Source organism: Wasmannia auropunctata, unplaced genomic scaffold (assembly GCF_000956235.1).
Source record: "Wasmannia auropunctata unplaced genomic scaffold, wasmannia.A_1.0 LD335400.1, whole genome shotgun sequence".
Classification (NCBI taxonomy): domain Eukaryota; kingdom Metazoa; phylum Arthropoda; class Insecta; order Hymenoptera; family Formicidae; genus Wasmannia; species Wasmannia auropunctata.
This window is the reverse complement of record NW_012027490.1, coordinates 647,535-667,432: the sequence shown is the minus strand read 5'-3', so window position 1 is coordinate 667,432 and position 19,898 is coordinate 647,535. Positions and strand designations below refer to the sequence as shown.

Genomic DNA, 19,898 nt, shown 5'->3' with positions numbered 1-19,898 from the left:
ATTATTGATCAATTAAATTTCTTATTATTTAGTCAAACTATCTTTGGTTCAAAATTTTTGTTCTTTCAGATTAATTTAAAAACCGACAATTCTTTTAAATTATATTTAGGGCAGAATGATCGTATTGTCCGCGAACGTATCGAGTGCGTTAAGCTTTCGTAAGAAATATGGTCTTCCCATCGATGCTTGATGTTTTTACGAACTTTCATAAAAACGACTTTAATACGCGCGCACGTAAGCGACCGCGTAGCAAGGGTAAAATTTTTATGAAAATATGTATATTGGTATCTAATTTATCTCGCAAGGGTAGGTTCCGACGCTTTGCAGTTATGATAAATTGAGAGACAAGACGCTTACCTACCTGTATATTAATAATTATCAATAATTAATTATCGAGCGTTTTTTTCCATTTATATGAAAGAGACGAGACAAAGTACCGATCTAGAGAAATTAGCGTTTAGATAGATTTCGTACTTCGTATTTAATGACATTATTGAATCATTATATATCGAGTATTGTATGTACTGGAGCTGAAGATGACAATGAAAATAAACTATTGTACCCAAAACATTAAATGCTGCTGACTTACCGAGATTCCGGACCCATATATTTCCGCTGCATATTCCATCGAAATTATCCATGAACTCCATTATCCATCCGCTGCATATTCCATCGAAGTTATCCATGAACCCCATTATTCATCATCCGTTCAATCCAATTTTTCACGTGTGCGAGAATGGAAAGCACATGTCTTGTTTTTAGCGTCACGAATCGATCGCGAAGGATTACTTAGAACGTATTTAATAAATGCACTACGATACTCGCCCGATATTAATTCGACACTCCCGAGTCCCGACGTTCATACTCGTGATTCAATTTCCTGAAAAAAAAAAAAATTTACATTGTCACAAATACCACGAAAAATAAATATCAAAGATTTTCGATTAATGCATGCGCATAATTTCATACATTTAGCAAATAATATTAATAATGTTAATTTTTAATCTAGAAGCAGTGAACTGCGGCTAATAAAAATATGATTATTGGAGTCAGTGCTAATTACTACACTTCATATTTTAATTAATCATACGCAAAATAGCATCAATTACATCAATTTCATGTTTCTAATCTAGAATCTAAACTATCAGATTATGTAAGCAGTAATCGTGGCTAATATTTAAAAAAATGATTGATTACTAATTGACACACATTATATATATTATTTACACATTATATATAGGTATATATTATTTCTAATTACTACATATATAAATGTCTATGTACTTATATACATGTACTACATTAACTGCATATACATAAATATATAAATATTATCAATTATACACATAAATAAGTACTATGCATTTCAATTAAATCATAATTTCATGAATATTGCAATCGTAATAATCATAAAAATTTTAAAATTTTTGCGAAAATAAGTAATGTTCACAATTACGGTCAAAAATTATCACAATCACGGCTATTAATTATCAATATTTTAAATAATTCCGATGTAATTAATGTGAGGAATATTCGCATTGTACTAATAATGCTACGATTACACGGAGTATTCACAGAACTGTCGCATATTTGCTGTATCGATACCATCATATTTCTACAAGTGAATTATATGATTAATTTTATAATAGTGTATGATTATACAGTTCAATCTTGCTTGTACAATTTTGAGATTAGTTATGTAAACAAGTTAATTAAAATATACAATAGTAATTAGCAGTGAATGCAATATTTACAAATGAAATAATTTATTTTTTTCCTCGATTAAAAAAAATCTTTGTTAATGTTATTTTTGTTTCTTATAAGACTTGTTCCTTATTATGTTAAAGAACGAAGTTCATTACAGTTAATCAATTTTCTATTAGAGACGCAATTTGATATCGTAGAAATTTCAAAGTGTTAATGTCTATTGTTGATATACATTATTAAAAAAAAAACATAACCACTTTTCGTCTGCATTATCTCCGTAGCGTCAAAATTTAAACTTACTGCGGCTATATCAACTAACGGGGGAGGGTCGATTGTGTTTATGTTAAAATAACATGAAAATTACAAAGGTGAGCAAATTCACTAGCTATTGACTAATGAAATTGCAACTATTGTAGTGAATTTGCTCACTTTTTTATTTTTCATCTCGTTTGGAGATACACAATCGACTTCAAGGTTATGATTTTCGACCGACGATGCCACACCGATACGTTCGCTCTCTCTCTCTCTCTTTCACAATCGGCAAGACACTCGTCCGCTATCAATCTGATACTCCACTTTTATACTCTCATCTGTCTAGACCGACGATGAATAACAATTCACTCCTGATAAGAGACAGGACCACCGGGATCAAATTGATGCCGCCGACGAGTCGCGATTCACGCGAGAGTCGCGGGACTCGAATGGTGGGGAGGGGATGCGCAGCAGGGGAGGGAAAAGCACGTACACTGAGGAGTAAAATCAGTTTGTACTTCGGTGTAAGATAGATGCAGACGAGCGCGCCATCCATGGATTGGTCATGAATGACCGACCGCGTTCGTCTGCACTTATCTACACCGAAGTAAATTCATTTTTGTCTCCTCACTATACGTATGCGCTCTAGGGAGAAATATTTTTCCTGCGCATGTGCATTGCGTTCGGTTCGAGTAAGTTCATAAGGATCATTTTCGCGTGTCTATGGCATCGGAAATATAAACTTATTGCAATTACGTGATCGCCGCGTCGTTTACGGACTATACATTGTGCGCGTCGAAATCTGAGTTTACTGCAACCGCATGTAACTTGCGTTACTCAGTTACGATTCTTGCCCAATATATGTTTGCTGCTGTTCGATCCGTAATCGAACTACAAAATAATATACATTCAACGCTTGTCGGCGCGCGCGCGCGCACACCGACAAGCCCGCAATGCTCCTGTACATATAGCTCTGTAGCAATGATTTATTTTCGACAAGAATATCTATGGGATACCTGCGACGCCACTTCGGCTCTCTATTGTCGTTAATGAGTTAAGACTCTGCATTTTCGCAATATTCTATTCGTCTATTTAAACTTACTGTGGTTGCGCCGGCCGGTTGCTCGACGCATCCATTGGCGCTTCAAGATTAGCGATTTACTACTAATTCAGTCTAATATGAAATAACGCGCGCATCGTGATACTCGCACGATGTTAATTCGACACCCCCGATACTCGCGTGCGTCGACGCACTTCACTTTCGATCAAGAAACGGAGAAAAATGCGCGAGAAAGTCCGAGCGCGACGCGAGAACGCGAAGTACGCGAAGCGAATGCCTACCGACAGTACCGACGCGACAGGTGTACAAACCTACGAAAAATATAAGACGGCGCCGAACTACCAACTGCTCATGCGCGCCGCATTTGAATTTAATTTGAATTTTATTAGCATACTTAAATTGCGGTCTTGAAATAAGATAACTGATTATTATAAATATCAGCGTAATGGATCTTATTATGTATCTCCTTTTGTCATTAAATAACTTTTCTTATTCTACAATAGTTAAAATGTTGAGTTTAATTACTAATATTGTTAAAGATTACACGCGCGCATAGAATATAATAGTCGTCTATATTTCTGTTAATTAATTTCAACAAATTGTGCGAGTTATTGTTCATTTTTAATCTTAATTATAACAAAATTCTGAATTATAATGCAAAATTATAAAAATATATATATATAAATTCACGCGTAAATAATTGCTTACTCCTAGAATCTAGATTATCATTGTCGTGACATCTGTTACGAATCGAATGCATTAATGATGCGAGATGCATTCACATTCCAAGGACACTTTTATGTAACATATATATGTATATGCGGCTCATCGATTTTTTTCTCTATTTTTTGTAAATATATGAAGCAATTAATTAATTGAGTCATGTCCATTTCTACCGATGGCCTAATTTACACCGAGCACTTGATACGCATACTAAACTAGAAACTTTCCATTAAATTATCTTAATTTCTACAATAAATTTAAAGAATGATGTACTAAGCTGATACATTATATGCATTAATATGATTAATTAAACACATATATCATGTATAAGTTTATATATGCATCGTCGAAATTAAAAAAATTTAATAGAAAGTTACTATAGTTAGTACGCGTATCAAATGCTCGGTGTAAACTAGATCAATGTAGATTAACATTAATCTCGGTTTTTCTAATTCTTAAAACTAGAAAAAGATGCAAAATAAGTTAATAACCAAGAAATGGCCATCCCTCGACGAACGATTTAACGAGAGGACACATTTCACGTGTGCGTAGAGAAATGTGGCCGCCGAATACGAATGAGCCTGACCGCCCGTACCTGAGCCTCCGAGGAGGGCTCCGAGCCGTGGGCTACTCCGGCTACTGCGGTGAGGAGGAGTGCGGTGCGCAGTGCGCACATTGTGCGCATGAACCGGAGTACGGCGACTACGACGAGAACTGACGAGAAGCCAGGCAGCGAGCCGAGCGAGCGATCAGTGAAAGCATTCGCAGCCTACTTCGCGGCTAGTCGACAGTGGACTACTCGACACTCGACAACACTCGACGAGTAAGGCATCATGGCGATCGGTTAGGGTCGCATCGCTCGAAAAATTTACCGTGATTTCGTATATATGATCTTGCGTATCGTGAATTAATCGCATCGAATTTTCCGTCGGATGGCCGCACATCATCGATTTTTTGCATAATTATAACCTCCATAACCTCCAAACGCGTGTGACACAATGGTGAAGCTGACCGAGGAGATGGTCGTGGCACGCACGCGAGTGTCTGACTTTTCCGCCGTAAAGAAACTTAATTGCTGGTAAGTATTTATACTGACGACAGGTCTCTTTAACGGCACAGTCGTACGTCACGAATTAATTCATGGCGACCGATTGTCTTGGAGCGATTAAACACGCTTGATTCGGCCGCGCGCGACAAGGTTATCAAATTTTTCTACGATGCCATAGGAAAAAAGAGAATTACAATCACCCGAGCGTAACTAATTGTTGTTCGTGAGACACTGGCATGTGAAAGAATACGTGGAAAAGTACACGAATTCTGCGTCTACAGTACAATCCTGTCTATTAAAAAAATATATATGCAAAATAATATTAAAATACATAGCTAAATTTTCCCAATATTTTTATAAACAAAAAGGATTTATAATTCAGGGAAGGAATCTTTCTAATGTTTATTCTTTTATCTTTAAAGTGAGACGGTCTTGTAAAGTTTGGCCATCTACTTTAGAATGACTCTGTGTAAAAAATTAATTAGGACAATATTTTTCTCTCTATTTTAAATTAATATATTTTTAACGCAGGGGAACAGAATTAACAGATGTTACTATCTTAAGAAAGATGAAAAATGTGGAAGTGTTGTCACTGAGGTAAGTTGTGTTTTGTTCAGATAATTAAACAATTATTGAAATAAGAAAAATATTGTGATCTATAAAATTTATCATAATAGTATGCAATTTTTAATGAAGTTAGAAAACAGATTGTTACAATATTCATTAACAGTTTATTACGCAGAAATGTAAACTCATTTTTTATTAGTCATGATCTAAGATATTTTTCATCTTACGAAAACATAGAGGCTGCAACATTCCCACTATGGGCATGATTACATTAAACTCATGGTCACAACCCACAACTTCAGAAGTTGTTCTGCCCACACATGCTTTGAATTCATTGTGATTTGTCTGCGTAATATTGAAAAATGACAAATATGAAGATCAATATCTGGAATATCTAAAATCCATTTTAAAAGAGATTAAAGCTCTTTTATTTTTTTATACATTATAATTATAAAGTACAATATAAAATTAGGTCTTTTTATGAAATAAAGAGTAAAATATTTAATAACATTTTTTTATTGTTTAAAATAAAATTACAACATTAATTAAAAACTGTTTAATTTAAAAAATAAATTTTCTTCTCTTTCTTTATCTGAAATAAAAACAATAATAAAAATATTTATATAAAAATATTAAACATTTGTGTTTATTTTTAGCATAAATAATATTAATACACTTGCTGATTTTCAATACTGCCACAAGCTACAAGATTTATTTATAAGACGAAATAACATTAAAGATTTAAATGAAGTTTGTTACCTCCAAGGATTACCTAATTTACGAAATTTGTGGCTCGGTGAAAATCCATGTGCAGAAAGGGATGGGTAAATATTTAATAGCATTTATTCATTTCAATGGCGCTACAACCCAAATCGAATCCTGGCCTACCACTCTCTTCATATGCTTGTGATGCCCATGCTGGCATATGGACCTACAGCTTAAAAGCCGATTCTGAACGACAATTGTTTTTGAAAGAGATTTTCGAGATAAAAGTATTCTCAGTGGTTTGTTGAACCTCTCTGGAGAAGAGACGCAAGCATATGAAAATTTGTTGGTTCTGCCTGGGTTTGAACCCAGAACTTTTGGCAACAAATCAGTGCACTGCAGTCTGTTAACGCCACACTTGCCAATATTTAATAGCAAATACTGTTAAAATGAGAAACTATGAGAACTTTATGATCCATTATTATGACTCTGTTTTGATAGATATCGATTAGCTGTACTTCGAGCTTTGCCAAATCTTGAGAAATTAGACGATAAAATAGTAACACCTGAAGAAGTGCAAACTGCAATGACAATAGGTCGGCCTTTAATACATCCTCTTGAAATAGATGCTACACAATCGGAAGTAGTAAGCCCAGAGGTAAAAATATATTTCAAATAATATACAATAATAACAAAAAGATTGATGGGTACTAAAATGCTACTCATATGCAATTAATATCCATATTATTTCATCAATAATTTTTACTTTATGCTTTACTTATGAAGATTAATAGCTCTTTATTAAAATATACGGATATTAATAGCATCGATATATTATGTGTTAATTTAATAAACAATTTTAAAAATTATGTATATTTTAAACATGTGCATTTATAACAACATTGAAATGCTAAATGACATTTATACTAAATTAGGATATTACAATTGAATATATTGAAGAAACTGAATTGGGACGATCTAGGAGATACAGTTTTTCTAGCGATCAGGTAATAACAAATTAATGCATTCTTTAATTGATTTTCTTACCAGTCACTAAAATTTTTGGTAACTCATAAAATTAATTATTAAAATGGGACAATATATGTATAATATGTATACATGTAAAATTGTTTTTTTTTGTTTTTTTTTTTTTTAGAGAAGCTTTGATGAAACACAACACACACATGAAGAATATGACCCTGACAGAAGAAACGCAAATTATAATGCGTCATCGTCACATCATTACTCACAAAATAATCAATATGCATACGAGGTCAGTCATGCGTATAATAAGAGTAAAAATATCTTTTTATAATTATTTCTAAAAGCAAATAATACTATTTGTTAATAACAAAATGTAACTATTGTGCTGGGAAGTTTTTTAATGTTATAATATCAATATTGCATTTTAAATCAATACTTTCACATTAGAAATAAAAATCTATGATTAGTCAATTTAATTATTAGATAGTGATTGTATTGACTAATTAAATTAAAAGAGTTAGATTTCAAGCATAATATTATAAATTAAAGCCTGTCATATCGCTTAATTATACTAACAGCTACAAAATGGACAATCAAAGAGTCAGAGCAAAGATGACACTCTGTGTGCAGAGTCACGCAACAACAGTGAGACTGTGGCTACTAACACTCTTGAAATATCCAAGGTACATTTAAGTACAGCGCATTTTTAACCATATTTGCAACTCTTATATTCCACAACTTAAGGAATGTTTAATGATAATTTTTCTTTTTTGTCTTAATTGCTTTAACATATAATTTAACTTTATCTTCATATCAACTAAAATAAAATTGGAAATGAATAATAATAATAAATAATTTAATACTAATTTATAAAAAATGTGTGAAACTTGTATGACTTACACATTTCCTCTGATTGTACTTATGTTTGAAGGATATAGCTGAGAGACAGAGCAGAAATATCACAAGACAAAGTCTGTCATTTGTAGATCAATAGTAATTTGTTCTTATTGTGGCAAACTATATAAATAATAATCATCAAATATGAAAATCTTAAACATAAGAAAATTTGAACTAAAATTTAATATCTAAATTTGATGCCATATATTACTAAACACATTTACGATAAATAGAAGATATTAGTTTTTTTTATTTATTATTATTTTATTCCAATAATATGAGATGGAATCTCTACAACTAAAAAATGTAAAACAATGTTCTTTTAAATACAATTTACATAGTATACAGTATAACTGCTTACAATTATTTTATGGAAAACAATGTTTTAGGATTACGATGAACGTCCAGTAGTACAACGACATAATGGAGATTATGACGAAAGACGAGCTTATTCTGAATATAGTGGAAATGAAGTATCTCAGCGTATGTATACACCAACGTCGCAACGTACGCAATATGCTGTCAGTGAATTTGCAGATGACAAACGTAATGACAGAAATAACTATAGCTACGATGAAAGAACAAGATTAGAATATGAGGATTCGCCACAATCTCCTCAAATGCCTCAAACAAGAAGGGTGGCGGCTCATTCTAACGAAAAGGTTAGATAAATAATAAAATATATTACTTTCATCAAATATTAAACTCAAGGCAATCCATAATATTTAACTGGAAAGACATTATGAAAAGCTATAAAAAGGTTTTAATAAAATTAGTATGTTTCAATTATAGGAAGACATAAATCAACAGGGTTGGGTAAGACATTCTGAAAAAGACAAATGCAGAAACCAAACACAATTTCACTATCATAGACGGCCAGTGACGAGAGTATGTTTTATGATATTGTTTTAAAGTGTAATTAAATTCGAAGTAATTATTATCTGTTTAACATGTATTTTCCTTTTTCAGAATTCAAATATATTGTCTGCTGTACTGTGCTTGGTTAAGGAATTGGATTATCCAAGTCTGGAAGTGGTAGAAATGGCTGTTAGAAATCGAATGGATGAACTAGAAGAATGATGTTTCTGACACCGTCCCCAAAATCCACAGGGGACGGTCGCTTTCTCCCACATTGGCAGCATGTCATCTGTTCCCAGCCCAGAATTCTCCGATTCACTTGATTCTACCATAACTTTGGGCCAATACGCTGATAAAGATGGGAATTACAACAATGACGAACATCACATGCTTGCCTATCATCAATTACTTGAAGAAAATAATGATAAAGGTCAAATTCGACGTAACGAATGTGCCGAAAGAGTTTGCTCAACACACAGCCCGAAAACAGTATCGATTGATCCGAATCCAAGATTGCTCGGAAATAATCAGTCCGTGTATAAAATCAAAGATTCTGTATTGGACAATTCACCATCGAAGAATCAAGAGAAAAAAAGTAATAATGTAAGACGCGTAGCGAGCAGTGACAGTATTCCCCGTAGTAATGATAATAATGTCATTTTGAGTCAGGGGTGTAGAGTTTTAAGCCAAGATTGTGTCAGAAAATCAAAAAGTCCTGATGCTAGGAATACAGTTACACCACTTCGTTATATTCAATCGGCAAAAGGAACGTGGACATATAATTTGTAAGTTATACTGACAATTTAACAAAATCGTTCTTAAAATAATCTAAATTTTCTGTAAATACAATTAAAAATAATCTTTTCGATAAAAGCGAAAAAGAAATAAAAAAGCTTAGTAATGAATACAAGACTCAAAAATCGAAGATTAGTCTCATCATATTATTTCGGAGGAAAAGTCTATAAGTGCATATAAAATTTACAAATGATTGTGATATATCTGCAAGGACTGAAGAGACAAATGTAATTATCTTCATGTATTATGTGTACATTTAATAACATGTTACAATCGTAATAACTTCGTTAACATGAAACGTTAAAGTTAAAACTAATGAAATTTTGATTTCAATAAGCAAATCTGACGATTGATATGTAAGTAATTTTATTTAACAGCCGTTAAATTTTTTCAAAATTTTATTGAGATAAATTTGTTAAGTATATATTTAAATACCTGTAATGTATAAAACAAAATCAAAGATAAATTATATGCTCTATTAAATATTTTCTCAGTAAAAAAAATATTTGGAGTTTTTATCTAAGGAAAAAAATTATTTGGATCACAGTGATAGTTCGTTTAAAGATAAATATTTAAAAAATTTCAATTTTTACGATAAAATACGATTAAGAAATAAATGTATATATGTAGAAGTGATTTTATACACATAATATTCTATAAAAAAACCCATGTACATTATTTGCATCTAATCTGATAATTTATAATCAAAATGTCATTTGTGAACATCAGGGCTTATAAATGTATATACACAAGTGAAAAATTAAATTCCCAAGTATTACCATTTTCTATTACTATTTTTTTATTTTATTTGATTGCGGAGAGGTACATTAATTTTTTTAACGATGTTATAAGAAAAAATTTTGTTTTATATATGTATATACATATAGGATCACACATTATAAAATTGTACTTAAAAATAATAGAATAATAAGCAAAGTAACTGTAAGTAAATGTATATTATACATAGATTAACTTTAGGCTGGCGAACAAGTGTATAAGGTTGTATTTTTTGAGACCAATCCTCCTTATGTTAACTGCTAATAAATAAGAAAAGCAGAAAGAAAATAAGAAATTACATTTCTTCTGCAGACAGTACCGTTCCATCATCAATTAAGCCAATAACTGATGATAATTAGGTTTAAGACATTTTATAATAATGTAAAACACATTGACTTTTGTTATCCAAAACCGTCCGCATATACATATACTCACATCATTTTATAATTTATAAACAAGATTACTTTAATGTATACATACCATTATATGTAGATTTCATATGTTGTTTAAAAATTTATGTAAAGAAAAAATTTAATCCTTGAATTATAATCAGTGTTGAAACGTTGTAAACTTGTATTGCATTTGTACAAATCATCTTTGAAATTAATATCCCTGTTAATATTTTCTGTATATTAATCAAATATTTTGTTAACTTATTTAAAAAATCGAAAATTTATAAACATACGCTATTAATACCTAATCATTTTGTGTTAACTTAATTTTTTTAGGCAAATTCGATTAACTTTGATTATTTAAAATTTTAATTTTTAATAAAATAAGATTTTCTAATTTATAACGTCAACTTGTAAATGACGTCAATATAATTACAAAAATTTCTCACGAGCTTCTCATGAGATTATCCATGAGTGAATAGGACTGTATACATCTAACCGAGAAATCATATCAATCCGTGATAAGGCATTTCTCTCTGATATAGGCATGTGCCATTGTAGCCGTTATTCCTCTATACGAATAACAGGTCGGCTCTTTTTAGCTGAACTAGCTGCACTAGTTCAGAGTTTATCTTTTTTCTTCCAATGTAGAAAAAGAAAGATAAACTGTGATCTAGTGCAGCCAGTTCAGCTAAAAAGAGCAAATTTATTTCGATGGATCGTCCTCTGTTACGCAGGTTATACAAAAATAATAAATATATTGTTTTTTCCAGTTTATGTAGCTATAAAAAATGGTGAAAAGTTGCTGTGTTAAGGAATGCACAACATCGTGGTATCCAAAGAGTGAATTATCGTTTTTTAGGTAGATTATATGAACTTATATAACCTCAAATATGTTATTTCCAAACAATGATTCCTGATTTCTATACTCTTTTATTATAGTTTTCCGTTGAATAATAGAGATCTGTTAAATGAATGGTTGGAAGTTGTGCCAACGAAAAATCGAATTTCAAAGAATTCTCGAATATGCAGCAATCATTTCGAGGAATCACAATATGAATATATTTCTGGTAAACGTCACTTGAAAAAGGATGCAATTCCTAGTATATTTTCCCAGGATATAACCAACTTTGTAAGTAACTGAAAAAATCTAAAATTTATCCTACAAATACATACAAATGTAATATATATTTTTTGTTATTTTGTAGAAAACAATAATTAATGAAGTGGAAAAATTATATCCGACATCTCATGTTGTGTTGGAAAAAAATGAAATTAACGATAACTCTAATAATGATCACTGTTACACGAAGCAGCAACAATTTTTAGCATATGTGTCATTACCATCATCAATATCAGATGCAACGAATGAAGCAACTTCTCAAACTCGGGTTAGTAAATTTCCATTATAAAAGAAATTTTAAATTTATTATCTACAATATTTATTTGTTTATTGTTGTGCATTTTTTACATATTACCAGAGTGTTTATACGCAAACTTCACCAAGAGCGACCGAAAAAGAAAAAGAATTGCGGCAACAAATTAAGATCCTTCAATCCAGACTATGTCGCAAGGAACGAAAGATATTGGGTATTTACCAATTGCTAAAACATATGAAAAAAAATTGCAAATGCAAAAGCTCAAATAGATAATTTGTATAAAAATGTTGGCAATACATATTTAATAGCATTTATACTCATAACTTTATGAACAAACTTAAATGTCAATACTTTGTCAAACTAACGATGTTTCTGCACTGACGAGTTTAATAAATGGATATTTTCATAATTTATTTTATTGTTTTTTTAATATTTTAAAATAATTTATATTCCTTCTTTCATGTCTTAAATATTTGTTTAATAAAATTAAATCAATCCAAGTAAATTACGTTATCACCCAAAAATATAAATATTTTTGCAGAAATTTATAATATAGGTGACGTAGCAGTCAAAGTGTTAAAAAAGAATATATACTTTTAAAAAATATTTTTATGTATGTAATTTTAATGTCCTATAATTACATGTTTTTCAATTTAAAATAGTAAGTACAATAAAATAAATAATATAACTAGAATATACATATAAGATATTGACCTTTTTATTGGTTTATTATAATTAAAAAATATATTTCTTTTAGAGAAAATAAAATCTCTAATATATCCCACTTAGCGGAGACTCAAACCCCACTTAGCGAAGATTCGAACCTCACTTAGCGGAGACTCGAATCACATTTAGTGGAGATTCAAACCCCACTTAGCGGAGATTTTTTATAGAGTCAGGTCGGTCAGGTGTAATCAGATGTTTTGCATTGTCATACGAATCCACTCGACTTGTGAAAATAAACATAGAGATGCGAGTAACCGGAATAATTGATACGTTGTCACTTTATGAAAGAACGCTTTGCCTGAACGATTAATGTTATGCTTAATTTAATATTATGTAACAATCGTTTGTACATCATTGAATCGTTCTAACCTCAAAAAGTGTGATGCTTGTTTTACGCGGACTCCAGATTTCAAATTCCCTCGTCGTGTTGGGTGGCCTCGCTTTGTGTCTTTTATTTATGATTCAAATCAAACAAATCTATAATAACAATCAGAAATACAATAGATATCTAAACTATAAACAATATGTGAGATTTCTTTGTGTTTACATAAATATTAACAATCGCTATGTATAGTTAATATTTTTATTCATTCCATATATAATATATATTTTAAGATAAGGTACATTAGATCACATTTTTAGATGAATGAAATAGCAACGGAATTGAGGACAGTGATAAGATCCATCAACAAATCTTCGGCTTATGTTCATCAATTAAATGAGGTGCTTACAAAGTATCGCGAAAGAGAGTCAAAGAATATCTCAATGTCAAGAGCAACTTTACCATCGTAAAAACATCTTAGGAATTTAAATTTCTAAATGCGGAAGGTTGGTAAATTATATTTCAATTGTAAAAGCCTGTTCTTGTAGTGTCATTTAATTTTTAAATTTTCCTCTTAAAATTTAATACTTTAATGAGTATTGAACATTGTTATTCACATATACCATGCTGAGTATTAATGTTACTTCAATATTTGTTCTTATTATTCATTACTTAGATATGACGTAAATTCTGTAAATTATTGATTATTATAACCTGTGTTCAATACTTATTACTACAGAAATGTATATTAAAGTAAAAAAATTGTAAAAAAGAAAATGTATATATAATAATCAGCAAATCGGAATATTAGGAGTCTTAATCGTCCAAATTGTTCAGTGGCATACATTGTGGGTTACTATTTCCAATATTCTCTAGCACACCATCTGGCGCGCACAACCACGGATCCTTTGTTGTTTCTAACCAATTGAACAATCGTTTTTTAAGTTCGACGAATGTGTTCTGAAATTTAGAATATAAATGAAAAATTGAAATGCATTTATTATGTCATAGTTGAGGAGAAATATAATTAATATAATTACAAATTGATACTACCTTTGCGGACGGTTTTGAAACTATATTATTTAATTCTTCTGGATCATATTTTAGATCATATAATTCCCATTCTGGTCTCTGATAATATTTCTTCAATGTTTTATACCATGGTAGAGATTGATGATTCCTTGTTCTATTTAAAATGTCCTGTATACAATGATAAATTACTTATGAATACGTCTATATTAATTAATAACTTATTTTAAAATAATTTCAACTCCAATTTAAAAAAAACCTAATAACACCTTTTGGATATTTTTTCCTTATTCACCTTATTGGATTTTTTTTCAGATTACCTGAAACGTCGGAGATACGTAAAAGTCTTGATCAATAGGAAATGGCATCCTGTAGTTAATATTATGTATAAGTTTGTGGCGTTTAGTTCTAATCGCGCGCATAGGATAATACATGGTAACTTCATGATGTGTTTGACTAGCAAAGACTGCCGTATTATTTTCTTTGGGTTCTATAATAAATAAAATATCGATTATTTTACAGTATGATCTCTCCGATATATACGCAGTGCATTCAATACATACATACACTGAATATACACACCTTCACGAAGTAATGGTACAAGTGATTTGCCCGTAAGTTGCAGAGGAGACACTTCATTGGAATCTTCATCACTCATGTAAGTCACATTGAACCAATCTAATATTGTCGGTACTATGTCTAGTAAAGACGTCATACTATAAGTCACGCTGTTTTTCCTATGGCTCTGGATCGGTGATGACATCATCATGGGCTCAGCCATACCTTTAAATTTTATTGGTAATACTTGTTTGTGTTTTTAAAATATTAACGTTTTTAAATGTCTGCTTTTCATTTCTCAGTACATTAAATGTACTGTAACTAAATGTACGAACCTGAATCGTATAAATTTGTACGACCGTTTGGGAAAGGTATGCCATTATCCGACGTATAAATTACTAATGTGTTGTTCTTGAAGCCTGCATTTTCTAATTCTTTAAGAACAAGACCAACGCCTGAAAAATTGTATTCTTTTTAAATACTGCCATGTATTAATATATAAAAATGTAACAGCTCATCTTGTTCATATTAGAAACGTACATACATATTTCTGATATTTCTCAAACAACATTCAATCATTTAAATACCTTTATCCAAACGAGATATTGTTGTATATTGGGCAGCAATATCTCTCCGAGCAGCCTCGGTATTCTGAACGTAGTAGGGCACTTTAACTTGCTCCCACTGATAATATATTGGATTCCAATCGGGAATTGTACCCATTCCAACATCACCATTACCGAATTTTTCACAAAAATTGCCATATTCTGGATGAGAATGCCCACAGCGATGTGGATCATGGAATGCAACATACAGAAAGAAAGGTCTGCAAAATTTTGGTACAACTAAGAAAACGTTTTGTAGAATAATACGTGAATAAATAAAAACTTATATGATTTTTTCAAAATGTATAAAGTAACAAAATAATATTGCGTATATTTTATTACAAGATGAAAATTTAATATATTACTTTATAAAAATAAAATTATGTACAAGCACTATATGTAAAATATTACTTACTGTAATTTATTTTGTGAGAGAAACTCGCGGACCAGTAACTTTATATACGTAATATTGCGACCTACTTGAAGAATAGAATGATTTTCTTCTGTATGTGCAAAATCAAATGGATAAACATTACTCGGACCTACATGTTTTTTGCCAATAATTCCTGCACAAAGAAAATATTCGAACATTGTGATAACATAATTTATATAAATGATATTATAGAAATCCATTATTCATTACCTGTTCGTATATTGTTTCTTTTCAATATTTTTGGCAAACTTTGAACATTATCAAAAGAATTGAAGTGATGAACTCCATGATGAAGACCATACATCCCATTTTGATGACTCGGTAATCCAGTTAATATTGCAGAGCGGCTGTGCAAGTATAAGATTCAAGATCTTTATTAATTATCTTTATTAATTAGATCCAATTTGAATCAACAATCTTATTAGAATACCTTGGTGAACAGCTACTAACTGATGTGTATGCATTATTGAATAGTAGACTTTCCTTTGCTAATTTATCCAAATTAGGAGTTTGACATATTTTATTTAAGTATGATCGCATTTCAAATCCTGCATCATCAGCTGTGGATTAATAAATAAACTATTTTATACTCTAAAAATTCTGTACACAAAAATATAGATTATGGATTTAAAATTGATCTAATCTAATCGCAAAATTAAAAATGTATCTAACTTTTCCCAACCTTCAGCTGGGAAATTTTTAATTCTTATTCATACCATCCCTCTTATACTTATTATTTTATTTCAATTATTTGACAAAACGCTAGTGGATCACATTTATAACATCACATTCGAAGCATGCATAAAAATGCTAAAAATAGTACTTTATGTAAATTACCCAGCAACAGAAGCACATTTTTTTTAGCTGTATCGGTTTGTCCATTTGTGTTAGATAATCGCAATAAGATAATGCCCAAAAGACATAATAATTTATTCAAACAGCTGTTCCACGACATATCGCAATTATGTGACAATTACGTAGCACGTGTGCCCGTAAGCGATACACACTACACACGTGTGTGTGTGCGAGCGCATGCACGTGACCACGTGATCGCACATTAGTGACATACACAAGTATTGCCAATACAACCGATCAAAATTCAAAAATTTTCTACTCTTCCGCGATAGCAGACACGTGATAAGGGGTTGATTATCTATCTCAAGTATCACGTCGTATCTTGTTGGGTGGGCACATGTTCGGCATCGTGGTCAGACACGTGCACAAAAGCCCCGCGACCGCGAATGATACAACTGCTCCGTTCCAAGTGTCAACAAAGTGCCGCAAAGTCGGCAAAGTGCGTCTGAAGGAACACGCGTCGCGTGAAAGATCGCTGCGCCGTGTACCTGGTACATTTTTTATCATTTGATTGGTATATATGACTTTTCCAACATCTGGCGACACCGACACAGTCACAGTGCACGAGTGGCACGACACATCAAACCGGCCACGTATATACATATGTGCCTCTTTTTTATATATTCTATATTTTGTTGTATTTTCATTTCGAATAACCTCTTGTAGTCGATAATCTCGCACGAAATGCCATTGATCGTATCACGTATGTCAAAATTTTCAGCTTATCTCCGGAGATTGCTCTGAAACGATTTCCTTTGCAATGATGGACAAAATATTGCATTTCCGTTAGGTTAGGTTACATAAGAATAGATCATATGTACACTCTTTAGGCTCTTTTTCCTTCCAAATTTTCTTTTATATCTTTTTAATTGAATTTTAATTTAATTGACTGTATCGTGTGCTCCGTTACGATACAAATATACATAATTGCGATCAAAATAAATTATGGCTAAGAATGTGTAGAATGCTGAATGATTTACACGCAAATCGTTTTTCTTAATAAATAAATAGAGGGGGAAGAGGTGGCAATTGTTAACCTGTTTTTTAACTCGGCACGTGATTTAAAATTCCCATTCGATAATCTCCCTTATCTGGAAACTGATTGTAAAGAAATCTATAATCGTATAATTTTAAAGGCATTCTTGTTTTTATTTTATTTTGCAATTTTATGTGCAATGTATTTATGTATTTTATATTTATATTTAGTTGTGAATATTTCTGCGAAAATGAAATGATAATATGTATTTCTCAGAAACCTTGGATACTTAAATACGAGATTAGATTATATCATGTCGAAGAAGATTATTTGCCTGTTTGACGTAGATGGCACACTTACTGAACCACGGCAGGTATTACACTTTGAATACTAAATAAAAAACCTATCTTTGAACGATGCTAAATTTCTCCCTAAATATTACAAATTATTACATTATTCTGCTTGTCTTCTATTAATTAAAAAAATGTATTCTTGTTTTCTATAGCCAATCGGTTCTAGCGTTGAAAAGTTTCTCCTAGAAACTGTAAAAAACGAGTTTGACATTGCAGTAGTGGGAGGTTCTGATTTAAATAAGATTCAAGAACAGCTAGGTGGTAGAAACCTCTTTGAAAAGTACAAGTATGTTTTCGCAGAGAATGGCCTTATTGCTTTTAAAAATGGCAAAGCTTTGCCTTCACAAGTAAGTAATGAAATTGTGTCCAAAGGCAACGACAGATCATGCATTTTCTCTTTTAACATATGTATACATCAAATTTTAGTCGATACAAGATATAATCGGAGAGGATGCACTGCAGGATTTTATAAATTTTATCTTGCGATATATATCTGAGTTGAAGCTGCCATTTAAGCGTGGAACATTTATAGAATTCCGTACAGGCATGATGAACGTTACGCCAGTAGGACGAAATTGCAGTAAGAAAGAACGCGACCAATTTAATGAATATGACAGTGAACATCATATTCGTGAGAAATTTATACAAGCTCTTAAAAAGGAATTTCCTGATTTAGGTCTAACTTACAGTATTGGTAAGTGACATGTTATATAGAAGTAGTTCTACAATTTGATTATAATATAGCTAAATTTTAATATAATATTTATTGAATTATTTCAAAATATTTATTTTTATTATGTCATATTATTGATTATATTATTTATCATGTTATATTATTATAAATATCTTACATACTTCTGAGTACATATAAATTTTAACAAGAAAATTTCTTTTTTTTTTTTAGGGGGACAAATCTCTTTCGATGTTTTTCCTATCGGTTGGGATAAAACATATTGCTTACGTCATATTCAGGGATATGACGAAATACACTTCTTCGGTGACAAAACGGCCGAAGGCGGTAACGATCACGAGATTTACGAGAGCGATCTGACGATAGGCCATCGTGTCACTTGTCCCAAGGATACCATAAATCAATTGAACGTTCTTATGACACTCGTAAAAGAAAATAGGGAGAAAGAGCAGCTTAGTATTCCGATGCAATGCGTTAAGTAGTTCAGGCCTAGAAGAATAAAGTATTTTTCCAGGTCGAGTTAAATTGTATTTTTAATCAGTATATTTTTGTTAGTATGTTCTTGCACAACAGATTCGTTTCTTTTCATTCTTATTTTTCTTTTCTTTTTTTTTTTTTTTTTATCAATTGTTACATTCCTGACGATGAAAGTAGATTATTTAATTTGATTCTTATATAATTTCAAGTAGAATTCCTCAACACCTAAATTTTTAGATACAGCTGTTTTCACGCACACCTAGAAATATATTTGTACATATGTTCTGTTCTGATAGTTTTACTACTATCAAACTTACACAGAAATAGTAAATATTAAATAAAAAAGATTATTATGAATACAGTAATTTATTTTTTGTCAGAATTAAATTCTATTCTCATATGTCTTACATGTGCATACACGGTCACGCATATATCATTGCATTTACGCATCCATATGTACATATATATTAAAACTACATTAAACAATAACAATGTTAAGATAAAAAACGTTACGGATATTTATTGAAAGACGACATAATATGACGTAGACTGTTTTTTCCGCTGCTGACAAAGTATAAAGGCCCCTCATTAGCATATGCAAATGGCAATTGTGCAAGGTTAATGTTGCAACTGCTGTTGTAATTTCCATAAAACTTTTGATACTAAAATTTTTTACCATTCTAGATAAAACTTTTGTTTTATAATATAAATGCATTTCTGATAATAAAA

The 19,898-nt window shown here is 31.2% G+C and overlaps 4 protein-coding genes across 16 annotated transcripts; 3 read left to right on the top strand and 1 right to left on the bottom strand.

Moving 5' to 3' along the window:
* Positions 1 to 4,407: 4,407 nt before the first annotated feature.
* LOC105457082 (protein C21orf2 homolog) lies at positions 4,408 to 9,873 on the top strand. Of its 4 annotated transcripts, XR_975337.1 has the most exons (11): positions 4,409 to 4,820; positions 5,322 to 5,387; positions 6,014 to 6,181; positions 6,564 to 6,720; positions 6,998 to 7,069; positions 7,219 to 7,335; positions 7,625 to 7,729; positions 8,333 to 8,605; positions 8,736 to 8,831; positions 8,913 to 9,586; positions 9,676 to 9,873. XR_975337.1 is itself a non-coding variant. In XM_011701530.1 (10 exons), exons 1-10 carry the CDS (start codon positions 4,741 to 4,743, stop codon positions 9,021 to 9,023), a joined length of 1,245 nt encoding a protein of 414 aa, XP_011699832.1. In that variant the 5' UTR covers positions 4,409 to 4,740; the 3' UTR covers positions 9,024 to 9,873. The 4 variants fall into 4 exon arrangements, 3 of the variants coding, with proteins under 3 accessions (XP_011699833.1, XP_011699832.1, XP_011699834.1); XM_011701530.1 differs by having other exon boundaries at positions 8,913 to 9,873; XM_011701531.1 differs by lacking the exon at positions 6,998 to 7,069 and having other exon boundaries at positions 4,408 to 4,820; positions 8,913 to 9,873.
* Positions 9,874 to 11,273: 1,400 nt separating this feature from the next.
* LOC105457081 (THAP domain-containing protein 1-like) lies at positions 11,274 to 12,557 on the top strand. Of its 2 annotated transcripts, XM_011701529.1 has the most exons (5): positions 11,274 to 11,352; positions 11,539 to 11,627; positions 11,708 to 11,897; positions 11,974 to 12,156; positions 12,247 to 12,557. In XM_011701529.1, exons 2-5 carry the CDS (start codon positions 11,557 to 11,559, stop codon positions 12,415 to 12,417), a joined length of 615 nt encoding a protein of 204 aa, XP_011699831.1. In that variant the 5' UTR covers positions 11,274 to 11,352; positions 11,539 to 11,556; the 3' UTR covers positions 12,418 to 12,557. The 2 variants fall into 2 exon arrangements, with proteins under 2 accessions (XP_011699831.1, XP_011699830.1); XM_011701528.1 differs by lacking the exon at positions 11,274 to 11,352 and having other exon boundaries at positions 11,373 to 11,627.
* A 1,172-nt stretch (positions 12,558 to 13,729) lies between these two features.
* LOC105457079 (N-sulphoglucosamine sulphohydrolase) lies at positions 13,730 to 16,865 on the bottom strand. Of its 2 annotated transcripts, none has more exons than XM_011701517.1 (10): positions 16,655 to 16,865; positions 16,248 to 16,377; positions 16,028 to 16,164; positions 15,800 to 15,950; positions 15,367 to 15,605; positions 15,115 to 15,234; positions 14,804 to 15,004; positions 14,542 to 14,711; positions 14,246 to 14,392; positions 13,730 to 14,152 (listed from the first exon to the last, which is right to left on the bottom strand). In XM_011701517.1, the coding sequence occupies exons 1-10, from the start codon at positions 16,770 to 16,772 to the stop codon at positions 14,009 to 14,011; spliced, it is 1,557 nt and encodes a 518-aa protein (XP_011699819.1). In that variant the 5' UTR covers positions 16,773 to 16,865; the 3' UTR covers positions 13,730 to 14,008. The 2 variants fall into 2 exon arrangements, with proteins under 2 accessions (XP_011699819.1, XP_011699820.1); XM_011701518.1 differs by having other exon boundaries at positions 16,641 to 16,729.
* On the top strand, positions 14,796 to 19,670 carry LOC105457080 (phosphomannomutase). Of its 8 annotated transcripts, none has more exons than XM_011701519.1 (5): positions 14,796 to 14,879; positions 17,925 to 18,021; positions 18,154 to 18,348; positions 18,428 to 18,695; positions 18,906 to 19,534. In XM_011701519.1, exons 2-5 carry the CDS (start codon positions 17,962 to 17,964, stop codon positions 19,172 to 19,174), a joined length of 792 nt encoding a protein of 263 aa, XP_011699821.1. In that variant the 5' UTR covers positions 14,796 to 14,879; positions 17,925 to 17,961; the 3' UTR covers positions 19,175 to 19,534. The 8 variants fall into 8 exon arrangements, with proteins under 8 accessions (XP_011699821.1, XP_011699822.1, XP_011699826.1 ...); XM_011701520.1 differs by lacking the exon at positions 14,796 to 14,879 and adding an exon at positions 14,930 to 15,019; XM_011701524.1 differs by lacking the exon at positions 14,796 to 14,879 and adding an exon at positions 17,009 to 17,163.
* The last annotated feature ends 228 nt before the right edge of the window (positions 19,671 to 19,898 follow it).

What these genes read in the sequence shown, in the direction of transcription:
- LOC105457082 (XM_011701530.1), top strand. Translation starts at nt 4,741, where the DNA reads ATGGTGAAGCTGACCGAGGAGATGGTCGTGGCACGCACGCGAGTGTCT. An exon ending in CCATGTGCAGAAAGGGATGG is followed by an intron (nt 6,182 to 6,563) that starts GTAAATATTTAA and finishes CTGTTTTGATAG; the next exon opens with ATATCGATTAGCTGTACTTC. An exon ending in ATAGACGGCCAGTGACGAGA is followed by an intron (nt 8,832 to 8,912) that starts GTATGTTTTATG and finishes TTCCTTTTTCAG; the next exon opens with AATTCAAATATATTGTCTGC.
- LOC105457081 (XM_011701529.1), top strand. Translation starts at nt 11,557, where the DNA reads ATGGTGAAAAGTTGCTGTGTTAAGGAATGCACAACATCGTGGTATCCA. An exon ending in AGTGAATTATCGTTTTTTAG is followed by an intron (nt 11,628 to 11,707) that starts GTAGATTATATG and finishes CTTTTATTATAG; the next exon opens with TTTTCCGTTGAATAATAGAG. An exon ending in AAGCAACTTCTCAAACTCGG is followed by an intron (nt 12,157 to 12,246) that starts GTTAGTAAATTT and finishes ACATATTACCAG; the next exon opens with AGTGTTTATACGCAAACTTC.
- LOC105457079 (XM_011701517.1), bottom strand. Translation starts at nt 16,772, where the DNA reads ATGTCGTGGAACAGCTGTTTGAATAAATTATTATGTCTTTTGGGCATT. An exon ending in CTCTCACAAAATAAATTACA is followed by an intron (nt 15,606 to 15,799) that starts GTAAGTAATATT and finishes AAAATTTTGCAG; the next exon opens with ACCTTTCTTTCTGTATGTTG. An exon ending in TGTACCATTACTTCGTGAAG is followed by an intron (nt 14,712 to 14,803) that starts GTGTGTATATTC and finishes TATTTATTATAG; the next exon opens with AACCCAAAGAAAATAATACG.
- LOC105457080 (XM_011701525.1), top strand. Translation starts at nt 17,962, where the DNA reads ATGTCGAAGAAGATTATTTGCCTGTTTGACGTAGATGGCACACTTACT. An exon ending in CACTTACTGAACCACGGCAG is followed by an intron (nt 18,022 to 18,153) that starts GTATTACACTTT and finishes TGTTTTCTATAG; the next exon opens with CCAATCGGTTCTAGCGTTGA. An exon ending in GCAAAGCTTTGCCTTCACAA is followed by an intron (nt 18,349 to 18,427) that starts GTAAGTAATGAA and finishes ATCAAATTTTAG; the next exon opens with TCGATACAAGATATAATCGG.